The 14,116-nt window shown below is 38.5% G+C and overlaps 1 protein-coding gene and 1 long non-coding RNA gene across 9 annotated transcripts in view; one reads left to right on the top strand and one right to left on the bottom strand.

Annotated features, from left to right (window-relative positions):
• Positions 1–14,116, top strand: part of LOC109548741 (uncharacterized) — a 410,920-nt gene that overhangs the window by 277,820 nt on the left and 118,984 nt on the right. The window contains exon 8 of one of the 8 annotated variants that reach the window (XR_012331920.1): positions 1,866–2,009. The exons of the other annotated variants lie outside the window; for them this stretch is intronic. This is a non-coding gene — a long non-coding RNA (uncharacterized lncRNA). The remainder of the gene's footprint in view (positions 1–1,865; positions 2,010–14,116) is intronic. 8 annotated transcript variants of the gene reach the window in all.
• DKK2 (dickkopf WNT signaling pathway inhibitor 2) overlaps positions 11,723–14,116 on the bottom strand; it is a 102,281-nt gene continuing 99,887 nt past the window's right edge. The window contains exon 4 of the mRNA XM_019927773.3: positions 11,723–14,100. Coding sequence (XP_019783332.1) covers positions 13,850–14,100 — 251 coding nt within the window. The 3' untranslated portion in view covers positions 11,723–13,849. The remainder of the gene's footprint in view (positions 14,101–14,116) is intronic.

The following is a 14,116-nucleotide window of genomic DNA, read 5'->3' as shown; positions in this document are numbered from 1 at the left end:
GTTCTTGCCTAGATGCCCTAGTCTCTTCTCTATGCAGCAACTTACGTGATCCTTTCAAAGCATGTCAGCTCATGCAACTCCCCGGCTCAAAAGCTCTTGCCAACTTCATATCTCTTTCAAAATAAGTGTATTTATGATGGTCAATAAAGGTCTTCATAATCTGACTGAACTCTGTCTGACCTCATCTCCTTTCTCTCCCCCCGTTACCCATTTGATACCAGTCTCCCCCTCAACTTCTTCCCATTGTCAAATGTTTGCCCTTGCTCTTCCTGTGCCACTGTTTCTTCAGACCACCCCTCATTTCATTCAGGTTTCTACTGATACTTGCTTCCTCTGAGAGATCTTTCCTGACTGCAAAGTCTAAAACAGTGCTCCTTGTCTCCCTCTGTTCCTTCACGCTGCTTCAGTTTTCTTCATAGGGCTCGTATCTGTCTCCTGTAGTGTTTATACAATGGTTATTTAGCAATTTTCTGCCTCCTAGATGTTGTCCTGAAAAATAACTGGAGGACAAAAGCAGCGAATGGATGAACTTTATTGGTTTGGTTCTGTTTCTGCCCACTGTGCCTACAAAGCTGCCCAGCACAGTAGACGTTCCTCTTCGTGAGTTCGTGTTGAGTGAAAGAATGTTAAGTTGGGATTGTCTTCTCTGTCCCTGGGCACCCTTCACTAAAATCATTTTCAGAAGTATCTGTAGCATTTTTATTTCAGGAATGTGTTGGTGTGCTTCTACAATTAGAATAAATGCAGGGTTGAGGGAAAAATTCCACACCAAGTGGAAGCAGCCACTCTGGTCACCCCTAAAAAAGGTCAGCTTGCAAGATACTGTGGAGGCCACATTGCCCAACCAAACCTATCCTCAGTTAAGCACTGGTGATGCTGTGAACATGCTGGGTGCATAAGAAAGAAGCCACAATGGGGCTTACACCATGGTGAATTTCTAAACTTGACCAGTTTTACCTGAAGGCAGCAATGCCTCAAATACCACTCACTCTCTCTAAAAGTAGATGGAGAACATAGCTGGATTCTCCCTGCCTCCCCGCCCTGCTTGATGGTAGAATATACTGCAGTAGCTAATGTCTTGGTGGGACATTTTCCCAAGTAAGTTTTTAAGTATATTGGTCATGGGTTCCAGACAACTAATTTGGATTGGTTTAACATTTTCAGCAAAGCAAAAACAAAGATTTTCTCCATCCATCTTCCTTCACTCAGATTCCAAGCATCTTTGCTATGGTCTTTGACAACACCATGTCCTAGATGTGTTAATAGCACATTGCCTCAGACACCTGCTCTGTGAAGTAGAGATAGGCTTATTTTCTAAATGTGGTGACAGTTTTTACTTAATCTTGTGCATCCTAAAGATTTATTGGATTTCGTTAGAAGTGAAAGTCTCTTATTCCAGTGAGACACTGTCCAGGCCATAGCTGTTGAAGGAGTCCCACTTCACCCAGGCATCAAGAACTTCTCTGGCACTCATAGACTTAGAGAATGAACATATGGTTACCAGCAGGGAAGTGTAGCGGGGAGGGATAGATTAGGAGTTTGGGATTGCCATGTATACACTGCTATATTTAAAATAGATAACCAACAAGGACCTACTTTAAAAAAATTTTTTTTAATTAAAAAGTGAATTAATTTACAGTGGAAAAAAATAAAGAACTCATCTGGTTGAGACAGCAGAATATGGAATGAGGGAGAAATACTTTAGCTAGTAACTGGAGAATTTTGATTTGCTTTGACTCCTTATTCGAAACAGGAAGATAGCAAGTGTATAGTATCATGTCATCTGCAAACAGTGACAGTTTCACTTCTTCTTTTACAATTTGGATTCCTTTTATTTCTTTTTCTTTTCTGAATGCCATATGTAGGACGTCCAAAACTATGTTGAATAAAAGTGGTGACAATGAACATCCTTGCATTGTTCCTGATCTTAGAGGGAATGCTTTCAGCTTTTCACCATTGAGAATGATGTTAGCTATGGGTTTGTCATCTATGGCCTTTATTATATTGAGGTAAGGTCCGCAATGCCCACTTTCTGGAAAGTTTTTATATAAATGAGTGTTGAATTTTGTCAAAAGCTTTTTCTGAATCTATTGAGATGATCATATGGTTTTTTTTTTTTTAACATCTTTATTGGAGTATAATTGCTTTACAAGGGTGTGTTAGTTTCTGCTTTATAACAAAGTGAATCAGCCATATGCATACATATATCTCCATATCCCCTCCCTCTTGTGTCTCCCTCCCACACTCCCTATCCCACCCTGCTAGGAGGTCACAAAGCACAGGGCTGACCTCCCTGTGCTATGCGGCTGCTTCCCACTAGCTATCTATTTTACATTTGGTAGTATATATATGTGAGTGTCACTCTCTCACTTCGTCCCAGCTTACCCTTCCACCTCCCTGTGTCCTCAAATCTGTTTTCTACGTCTGCATCTTTATTCCTGTCCTGCCCCTATGTTCTTCAGAACATTTTTTTTTTCAATTCCATATATATGTGTTAGCATATGGTATTTGTTTTTCTCTTTCTGACTTACTTCACTCTGTATGACAGTCTCTAGGTCCATCCACCTCACTACAAACAACTCAATTTCGTTTCTTTTTATGGCTGAGTAATATTCCATTGTATATATGTACCACATCTTCTTTATCCATTCATCTGTCGATGGACACTTAGGTTGCTTCCATAGCCTGGCTATTGTAAATAGTGCTGCAGTGAACATTGTAGTATATGACTCTTTTTGAATTATGGTATTCTCAGGGTATATGCCCAGTAATGGGATTGCTGGGTCATATGGTAGTGCTATTTTTAGTTATTTAAGGAACCTCCATACTGTTCTTCATAGTGGCGGTATCGATGTACATTCCCAATAACAGTGCAAGAGGGTTTCCTTTTCTATACACCCTCTCCAGCATTTTTGGTTGTAGATTTTTTGATGATGGCCATTCTGACAAGTGTGAGGTGATACCTCATTGTAGTTTTGATTTGCATTTCTCTAATGATTAGCGCTGTTGAGCATGCTTTCATGTGTTTGTTGGCAATCTGTATATCTTCTTTGGAGAAATGTCTAATTAGGTCTTCTGCCCATATTTGGATTGGGTTGTTTGTTTTTTTATATTGAGCTGCATGAGTTGCTTGTATATTTAGGAGATTAATCCTTTGTCCGTTGCTTCATTTGCAAGTATTTTCTCCCATTCTGAGGGTTGTCTTTTTGTCTAGTTTATGGTTTCCTTTGCTGTGCAAAAGCTTTTAAGTTTCATTAGGTCCCATTTGTTTATTTTTGTTTTTATTTCCGTTTCTCTAGGAGGTGGGTCAAAAAGGATCTTGCTGTGATTTGTGTCATAGAGTGTTCTGCCTATGTTTTCCTCTAAGAGTTTTATAGTGTCTGCCCTTGCATTTAGGACTTTAATCCATTTTAAATTAATTTTTGTGTATGGTGTTAGGAAGTGTTCTGATTTCATTCTTTTACATGTAGCTGTCCAGTTTTCCCAGCACCACTTATTGAAGAGGCTGTCTTTTCTCCATTGTGTATTCTTGCATCTTTTATCAATGATAAGATGACCATATGTGCAGGGGTTTATCTCTGGGTTTTCTATCCTTTTCCATTGATCTATATTTCTCTTTTTGTGCCAGTACCATACTGCCTTGATTAATGTAGCTTTGTAATATAGTCTGAAGTCAGGGAGCCTGATTCCTCCAGCTCCGTTTTTCTTTCTCAACATTGCTTTGGCTATTCAGGGTCTTTTGTGTTTCCATACAAATTATGAAATTTGTTGCTCTAGTTATGTGAAAAATGCCAGTGGTAGTTTGATAGGGATTGCATTGAATCTGTAGATTGCTTTGGGTAGTATAGCCATTTTCACAATGTTGATTCTTCCAGTCCAAGAACATGGTATATCTCTCCATCTGTTTGTATCATCTTTAATTTCTTTCATCAGTGTCTTACAGTTTTCTGCATACATGTCTTTTGTCTCCTTAGGTAGGTTTATTCCTAGGTATTTTATTCTTTTTGTTGCAGTAGTAAATGGGAGTGATTCCTTAATTTCTCTTTTTCATCATTAGTGTGTAGGAATGCAAGAGATTTCTGTGCATTAATTTTGTATCCTGCTACTTTACCAAATTCATAGATTAGGTCTAGTAGTTTTCTGGTAGCATCTTTAGGATTCTCTATGTATAGTATCATGTCATCTGCAAACAGTGACAGCTTTACTTCTTCTTTTCCGATTTGGATTCCTTTTATTTCTTTTACTTCTCTGATTCTGTGGCTAAAACTTGCAAAACTATATTGAATAATAGTGGCGAGAGTGGGCACCCTTGTCTTGTTCCTGATCTTAGTGGAAATGGTTTCAGTTTTTCACCATTGAGAAAGATTTTGGCTGTGGGTTTGTCATATATGGCCTTTATTATGTTGAGGAAAGTTCCCTCTATGCCTACTTTCTGCAGGGTTTTTATCATAAATGGGTACTGAATTTTGTCAAAAGCTTTTTTGCATCTACTGAGATTATGTATGGTTTATATCCTTCAGTTTCTTAATATGGTGTATCACCTTGATTGATTTGAATATATTGAAGAACCATTGCATTCCTTGGATAAACCCCACTTGATCATTGTGTATGATCCTTGTAATGTGCTGTTGGATTCTGTTTGCTAGTATTTTGTTGAGGGTTTTTGCATCTATGTTCATCAGTGATATTGGCCTGTAGTTTTCTTATTTTGTGACATCTTTGTCTGGTTTTGGTATCAGGGTGATGGTCACCTCATAGATGTGTTTGGGAGTGTTCCTCCCTCTGCTATATTTTGGAAGAGTTTGAGAAGGATATGTGTTAGCTCTTCTAAATGTTTATAGAATTTGCCTATGAGGCCATCTGGTCCTGGGCTTTTTTTGTTGGAAGATTTTTAATCACAGTTTCAATTTCAGTGCTTGTGATTGGTCTGTTTATATTTTCTATTTTTTCCTGGTTCATTCTCGGAAGGTTGTGCTTTTCTAAGAATTTGTCCACTTCTTCCAGGTTGTTCATTTTACTGCCGATAGTTGCTTGTAGTAATCGCTCATGATCCTTTGTATTTCTGCAGTGTCAGTTATTACTTCTCCTTTTTCATTTCTAATTCTGTTGATTTGTGTCATCTCCCTTTTTTTCTTGATGAGTCTGGCTAATGTTTATCAATTTTGTTTATCTTCTCAAAGAACCAGCTTTTAGTTTTATTGATCTTTGCTCTCATTTCCTCCATGTCTTTTTCATTTATTTCTGATCTGACTTTAGGATTTCTTTCCTTCTACTAACTTTGGGGGGTTTTTTGTTCTTCCTCTAATTGCTTTAGGTTTAAGGTTAGGTTGTTTATTTGAGATGTTTCTTGATTTCCTTGAGGTAGAATTGTATTACTATAAACTTCCCTCTTAGAACTGCTTTTGCTGCAACCCATAGGTTTTGGATCGTCATGTTTTCATTGTCATTTGTCTAGGTAATTTTTGATTTCCTCTTTGATTTCTTCCGTGATCTTTTGGTTACTAAGTAGTGTATTGTTTAGCCTCTATGTGTTTGTATTTTTTGCAGTTGTTTTCCTGTAATTCATGTCTAGTCTCATAGCATTGTGGTTGGAAAGGATACTTGATACAATTTCAATTTTCTTAAATTTACCAACGCTTGATCTGTGACCCAAGATATCATCTATCCTGGAGAATGTCCCATGAGCGCTTGAGCAGAAAGTGTATTCTGTTGTTTTTGGATGGAATGTCCTATAAATATCAATTAAGTCCATCTTGTTTAATGTGCCATTTAAAGCTTGTGTTTCCTTATTTATTTTCATTTTGGGTGATCTGTCCAGTGGTGAAAGTGGGGTGTTAAAGTCCCCTACTATGATTGTGTTACTGTCAATTTCCCCTGTTATGGCTGTTAGCATTTGCCTTATGTGTTGTGGTTCTCCTATGTTGGGTGCATAAATATTTACACTTGTTATATCTTCTTCTTGGATTGATCCCTTGATCATTATGTAGTGTCCTTCTTTGTCTCTTATAATAGTCTTTATTGTAAAGTCTATTTTTTCTGACATGAGAATTGCTACTCCAGCTTTCTTTTGATTTCCATTTGCATGGAATATCTTTTTCCATCCCCTCAAATTCAGTCTATATGTGTCCCTAGGTCTGAAGTGGGTCTCTTGTAGACAGCATATATATAGGTCTTGTTTTTGTATCCATTCAGCCAGTCTGTGTCTTTTGGTTGGAGCATTTAATCTATTTACATTTAAGTTAATTATCGATATGTATGTTCCTATTACCATTTTCGTAATTGTTTTGGGTTTGTTATTGTAGGTGTTTTCCTCCTCTTGTGTTTCCTGCCTAGAGAAGTTCCTTTAGCATTTGTTGTAAAGCTGGTTTGGTGGTGCTGAATTCTCTTAGCCTTTGCTTATCTGTAAAGGTTTTAATTTCTCCATCAAATCTGAATGGGATCCTTGCTGGGTAGAGTAATCTTGGTTGTAGGTTTTTCCCTTTCACTTTAAATATGTCCTGCCATTCCCTTCTGGCTTGCAGAGTTTCTGCTGAAAGATCAGCTGTTAACCTTTTGGGGATTCCCTTGTATGTTATTTGTTGCTTTTCCCTTGGTGCTTTTAATATTTTTTCTTTGTATTTAATTTTTGATAGTTTGATTAATATGTGTCTTGGTGTGTTTCTCCTTGGATTTATCCTGTATGGGACTCTCTGCACTTCCTGGATTTGATTGACTATTTCCTTCCCCATGTTAGAGAAGTTTTCAACTATAATCTCTTCAAATATTTTCTCAGTCCCTTTCTTTTTCTCTTCTTCTTCTGGGACCCCTATAATTTGAATATTGGTGCATTTAATATTGTCCCAGAGGTCTCTGAGAATGTCCTCAGTACTTTTCATTCTTTTTTCTTTATTCTGCTCTGTGGTAGTTATTTCCACTATTTTATCTTCCAGGTCACTTATCCGTCCTTCTGCCTCAGTTAATCTGCTATTGATTCCTTCTAGAGAATTTTAAATTTCATTTATTGTGTCATTCATCATTGTTTGTTTGCTCTTTAGTTCTTCTAGGTCCTTGTTAAACGTTTCTTGTACTTTTCCATTCTACTTCCAAGATTTTGGATCATCTTTACTATCGTTACTCTGAGTTCTTTTTCAGGTAGACTGCCTATTTCCTCTTCATTTGTTTGATCTGGTGGGTTTTTACTTTGCTCCTTCACCTGCTGTGTATTTCTCTGTCTTCTCATTTTACTTAACTTACTGTGTTTGGGGTCTCCTTTTCGCTGGTTGCAGGCTCATAGTACCCATTGTTTTTGGTGTCTGCCCCCAGTGGGTAAGGTTGGTTCAGTGGGTTGTGTAGGCTTTCTGGTGGAGTGTACTGGTGCCTGGGTTCTGGTGGATGAAGCTGGATCTTGTCTTTCTGGTGGGCAGGACCACATCCACTGGTGTGTTGTGGGGTGTCTGTGAACTTAGTATGATTTTCGGTAGCCTCTCTGCTAATGGGTGGGGTTGTGTTCTTGTCTTGCTAGTTGTTTGGCATTGGGTGTCCAGCACTGGAGCTTGCTGGCTGTTGAGTGGAGGTGGGTCTTGGCGTTGAGACGGTGATCTCTGGGATAGCTCTCGCCTATTGGTATTACGTGGGACCAGGAGGTCTCAGGTGGTCTGATGCCTGAACTCGGCTCTCCCACCTCAGAGGCTCAGGACTGACACCTGGATGGAGCACTAAGATCCTGTCAGCCACATGGCTCAGAAAAAAAGGAGGAAAGAAAGAAAGAAAGAAAGAAAAATAAATAAGGTTATTAAAATGCAAACTAAAATTATTAAAATAAAAAAATTAAAAAGTAAAGAAAAGAGAGGAGAACAAGCAAACAAATCCACCAATGATAACAAGCACTAAAACTATACTAGGATAAACATATAAATCAGAAACTAGTCAGTTGCATACAGCAAACCCCAAGTCTACAGTTGCTCCCGAAGTCCACCGCCTCAATTTTGGGATGATTCATTGTCTATTCAGGTATTCCACAGATACAGGGTACATCAAGTTGATTGTGGAGATTTAATCCGCTGCTCCTGAGGCTGCACAGAGAAATTTCCCTTTCTCTTCTTTGTTCACAGCTCCTGGGGTTCAGCTTTGGATTTGGCCCTGTCTCGGTGCGTAGGTCGCCTGAGGGCATCTGTTCCCCACTCCGACAGGATGGGGTTAAAGCACAGGCTAATTAGGGAGTTCTGGCTCACTCAGGCCGGGGTGAGGGAGGGGTACGGAATGTGGGTTGAGCCTGTGGTGGCTGAGGTCCGCGTGACATTGCAACAGCCTGAGGCATGCTAGGTGTCCTCCTGGGGAAGTTGTTCCTCGATCACAGGACACTGGCAGCGGCGGGCTGCACAGGCTCCCTGAGGGGTGTGGATAGTGACCTGTGCTTGCACACAGGTTTCTTGGTGGCTGCAGCAGTCTTAGCGTTTCATGCCTGTCTCTGCTGTCCGTGCTGATAGCTGCAGCTCACGCCCATCTCTGAAGCTTGTTTAGGTGGTATTCTGAATCTCCTCTCCTTGCGCACTCTGAAACAATGGTCTCTTGACTCTTAGGTAGTTCCAGACGTTTTCCTGGGCTCCCTCCCGGTTAGTTGTGGCGCACTGTCCCCCTTCAGGCTGTGTTCACGCCGCCAACCCTAGTCCTCTCCCTGGGATCTGACCTCTGAAGCCCAAGCCTCAGCTCCCAGCTCCCACCTGCCCCAGCGGGCTAGCAGACAAGCCTTTCAGGCTCTTGAGTGCTGGTCGGCACCGATCCTCTGTGCGGGGATCTCTCTGCTTTGCCCTCTGCACCCCTGTTGCTGCGCTCTCCTCCATGGCTCCAAACTCCCCCACCCCCGCCCACCCCCGTCTCCACCAGTGAAGGGGCTTCATAGTGTGTGGAAACTTTTCCTCCTTCACAGCTCCCTCCCAGAGGTGAATGTCCTGTCCCTATTCTTTTGTCTCTGTTTTTTCTTTTGCCCTACCCAGGTACGTGGGGAGTTTCTTGCCTTTTGAGAAGTCTGAGGTCTTCTGCCAATGTTCAGTAGATGTTCTGTAGGAGTTGTTCCACATGTAGATGTATTTCTGATATATTTGTGGGGAGAAAGGTGATCTCCATGTCTTACTCTTCTGCCATCTTGAAGGTCAATCATATGGTTTTTATTCAGTTTGTTAATGTGGTGTATCACACTGGCTGATTTGCGGATGTTGAAGAATCCTTGCATCCCTGGGATGAATCCCAAGTGATCATGGTGAATGATCCTTTCAATGTGTTCTTGGATTCACTTTGGTAGCATTTTGTTGAGTATTTTTATGTCTTTGTTCATCAGTGATATTGACCTGTAATTTTCTTTTTTTTGTGATATCTTTGTCTGGTTTTGGTATAAGGGTGATGGTGGCCTCATAGGATGAGCTTAGGAGTGTTCCTTCTTCTGCAGTATTTTGGAAGAGTTTCAGAATTATAGGTGTTAACTCTTCTCTAAATGTTTGATAGAATTCACCTGTAAAGCCGTTTGGTCCTGGACTTTTGTTGGAAGTTTTTAAATCACAGTTTCAATGTCAGTACTTGTGAATGGTCTGTTCATATTTTCTATTTCTTCCTGGTTCTGTCTTGGAGGGTTGTACCTTTCTATGAATTTGTCCATTTCTTCTATGTTGTCCATTGAAGATAGCAAATATAGAATAATTTCTCTGGACTTCAACTTATTTTGTTTTTAACATGCAAGAAGATTTAAATTTTGTACTTTCATTTCTTCCAGGGATTTTTTAATGGAAGAGGATTTATATTCAAAAGTGTGGCATGTCTGTTTTGTCAGAATTTTATGATGGAAGTGCTTTTATACATTTTAATATTAGATATGCATGTGTTATGTAATCCTACAGAACCTCTGATTACTGTACTGGATAATATGATGGACATAATTTTGATGGCAGAAAGAGGAGGTTGTTGGGGTTTTTTGTTTGTTTGTTTGTTTTCAGTCCTGAGTGTAGTGTGATCCTAGGGTTGATTGAATAAGTGAACTATTTTCATCCATTTTACAATTTTCTAGGGATAAAATCTCAATTGCTTGCCATTGGTCCTGAGAAGATCCATAAGTAAGGAGTGTTGGTATTGGGGAAATGACCTCATCATGTACTACCCTAGTAGATAGCTTCTCAGATTTTGGTTAAAACTCATATCTTCACCATAGACAAAGGGTTATGTACAATTGATTAAGAATATAAAGATCTGGGGAATAATATGGGAAGAGGGTCTTCTTTTCTAATCCTTCATGTTAGTTTAATGTGGAGTGTATAATAATCTTTGTCTCAGCTCCATCCCTCACTCACTTCTTTCATGTGGTATGAATTATCCAGTTTTAGAGAATTTCAAATGAGATTATTGGATGAGAAATGCATAGTTCTGTCCTTTCTCTACCCTTCTTCTTTGGCACTAACTTCGAGAAGAAAGTGTATCATTCTGTTGTGCCCATCCAGATTGTAAGTTTTGCAGGGGCAGTTCCAACAGGTAGAACTGATGTTGTCTAGTATTGCCTGAGTAGGGGCACAGAATCTGTCTCTTTCTGGTGTCCTCTTGCCCACAGATACATGCCACACTTTCCAATATTAACTTTATCAGCCATAGGGTAATCTGTCATCTGCCTTTCTTTCTTAACCTTTTTCTCAAATGGTCTGAATTTGGGGAAGGAGAAAGGTGTAATGGATTGCTTCCCCTCCTCAAATCCTGAGGCTATGATAGGGTATTTTGTTTCTTGGCTAAAAAAGGAAATCAGGACAATTCGTCACTTCTAGAGCATCTCACTGAGCTCAGTGGAAAAGAAAAATATCACCGATATGATTCTTATAATCTAAAAATACACTGTAGCTTGGAAATATAAATGTTCTTGATTTGAAGAAATGGATAACTATTTAATAATATACTAAGTGACTAATTAGAATAATGTGGGGAATTATTTCACCAGTGCTTGAGATGTCTTCAACCATGACCTCTAGCTATGGGACTGTTTTAGCATCATTAAGCTGCCATAGCTGTACTCAGTCCATTCCACTATGTCACAGAATGTTTATTTTCCACATTTCCAGCCCATTAACATCTCTAATACAACATGGACTCTTGCAACCACTCCTGGTCTCATAATTGGTGAATAATGTTTGTGAAACACTCCTGACATCTTTGTATTCAGGAAGCAGAGGAAAGACCTTCCTAGGAAGTAGATTTTAGTTCATGCAGGGCCAGTCTATAGCTATATAGGGATAAAGATATTTTGTATTTTGTTTGTGCCATAGAGGAATGAACCAATACCCTAAGCATGTTGGCATCTCTATTGTGGGAAATTTTTTTTTTTTTTTTTTTTTTTTTTTTTTTTTCTATTGTGGGAAATTTTAACCTGGAGAGAAGATTATAGGAAATATGGTAGGTGACTTCAAGTGTTTTAAAGAAGTTTGTGGAGTTTGTGTTCTAAAATGTTCCAGAAGGCAAAGTAAGAATAAATGGGTGGTAAGCACAAGCTGGAATACTTTAGTTTAATGAAAAAAAGAACTATCAACAAACAATTACAGCTGTCCTGCCATGAAATAAGCACCTTCAATAATAGTAAAACTGCCTTGCATCAGCTCATGGTGATGTCATCCAAAAGATTTCAACTAAGACTGCAACATCAGACCCAGTCCACTTGAACTCAGATAATCTATGATTCTATAAAAGTTTTTCCCATAAGCAAAACACAAGGAAGTCTGAATTCCATTTTTGGAGGAGAAAAATTTAATATATTTTATCTTATTATACATTTCCCCTAAATAACAAAGTCAATAGCTGCAAATATATTCTGCTACAGAGCTTTCTGTAAGAAATATCTCTATAAGAAAATACATCTCATTAACATTTCCTGTAAATAAATTACTTCAAATAATAATTTTTGAAGGGATGTACATAAGGAAAAAAATGCAGAAACCAGATTGCTATATAAGAAATGTTTGACTAAAATGTTCCATTTTCATGTTGCCAAGCTTATAGAAACCTGCTTGTTTACAGACTTTGGTTCTTGGATAGATTAGCTAATAAGTTTTAACGGACATGTGGGGAAAATGTAAATCTTAATCATACTTGTAAATGTATGTGGGAAGCTGAAATTCTTAATAGACATGCAGGCTCAGGTTGAGTTTCTACTGGGAGAACTTGAATGTGAGACTGCAACTGGGATTTAAGTAAAAGAAAATTAAGGAGTGACTTAAGGTCTATAAAAGAAAAGGTCAAAAGTAACAACTATAAGATAACTTTTTTGCTTTATGCTCTAGACATAATATTTAGAACTGAGTAAAGTAAAAAAGTAATAAAATGGATTCAAAGAATTTAGAACCTGTGGTTTCTATAGATTAGCAAAATGTCCATTTTACAAGTTATTCCATTTATACTTTTTTAATCTCAATGACTGCAGAAAACAGAAACTGTATCTTTGGCAAAGAAACAGCTGTTGCAGAGAGAGGCTGGTGCAGAAAAAATCAGATGGTGCCAGCCAGTTAGAAAGAAGCTTACCGAGGGCAATGGAAGCTTACTATATCCTACCTGCCTTGGAGTCCATTTAATGAGACCTCCTCATGTTAAGATTATTTTAGGACCTCAAAAATAGAAAATAAATATTTTGAGGACAAGTAGTTGTTAACTCACGCTGAACTCATCTGTGTAGTAAATATTGTGATAGCAAATCCCATGGAAAACTTCCATTTAGGTTGTGCAGCCTTGGACTTCAAATATGAAAAGTGAGTTTGTGCTTCAGACATACGATCTATGTGTTGCCAATACTTGACAACGTTTTCCCTATTTATTTCCTTGCTGTGCTTCAGTGCAGGACACATGTAGCTCTTTTATCAGCTTTACCCTACTGTACTGCAGAGTATGTAAAGAATAAATGTCCAATTCTATCAAAAATAGGAAATGCCAAAGCTTTACAAAATGTGATCTAGTAACTTTTATTTTGGGCATCTTAAAACACTTACAATCTGAAAATTCTGCTCGGTGCTATTCACAAATAACGTGTATAATATGGAGAATAAAATGGGTAGGAATCACATACAATCAAGAGAGATGCAATTTAGATCCTTTCCTTTAGAATCTGAATGGATTATTTTTGTCTTATTATACTGGTTCTTATTAATTATAAGTGAAATTAAAGTTTTGAAAAATGTAAATAAGCAGTGTGAGGAAAAACGAGTTTGTTTTTTTCTGAAGGACTAGACAAAAGACCTGTGATTATTTTGATATTATTTGGAAAATATCGACTGCTTTTTTTCTTATCATCTACAAAGGTCTTTAATTGAGTGGTAAGAAGTAGTGTTCCAAATTAAAAGGTGATTCTGTGTTGCAAATTAACTCTGCTCCACGCTTCCGTTTCCTATTTAACTCTTCTTTTCATGTTTTAGAGTCTACTGTATGCCAGGATATATGGGGAGTATTTTGTTGTTAAAGTATAACTTTAAAGAGAAATATGGCTTTTAGGTTATTTTTATAGGCAATCAATCAATCACCAATGTGAAGGAACCTGATCCTCTAGCACAGCCTAAACTGCTGGAAAGTCACATGGTATTCGTTAGTAATTTCACTGTTTTTTTTTTTTTTTTGAGTCATAGCATTTTCACAAATGTATACATTATTTACATAAACAAGGTGCATGGTGGAAACACACTGATTGTACCACACTCGTCACCCTTTCTAATCTGCTCCATTTTCTTTCTCTTTCTGTGATCTATATTCTTATGACATTCCTCATTTTAGCCCTTCTGAAATCCAAATCCTGTTTTCCCCCATGCTATACTGTATTAAATACACAGATTCACAGTCTGCTAGTGACACTTTCTTCCCTCAGAGGTGGTCATATTTTCTGGCACACGTGGAGTCTGGCTTTGGAGGAGTAGGTGGCATCTTTCCATACTTTACAAGAAAGGCCTTTTGCGCAGTCACACCGCTGGAAGATTTCCAGCCCGTGAGAGCCCTTCTTGCGTTGCTTGGTACAGACTTCTCCCTGATGGAGCACTGGTTTGCAGATTTTGGTCCAGAAGTGACGAGCACAGCAAAACCCTTCAATGCAGTCTGATGATCGTAGACAGGGGTCTCCTTCATGCCCTACGGAGATGATAAC

Source organism: Tursiops truncatus, chromosome 5 (genome assembly GCF_011762595.2).
Source record: "Tursiops truncatus isolate mTurTru1 chromosome 5, mTurTru1.mat.Y, whole genome shotgun sequence".
Lineage (NCBI taxonomy): Eukaryota > Metazoa > Chordata > Mammalia > Artiodactyla > Delphinidae > Tursiops > Tursiops truncatus.
The sequence above is the reverse complement of the archived record's forward strand: the minus strand, read 5'-3'. Positions and strand labels throughout refer to the sequence as shown.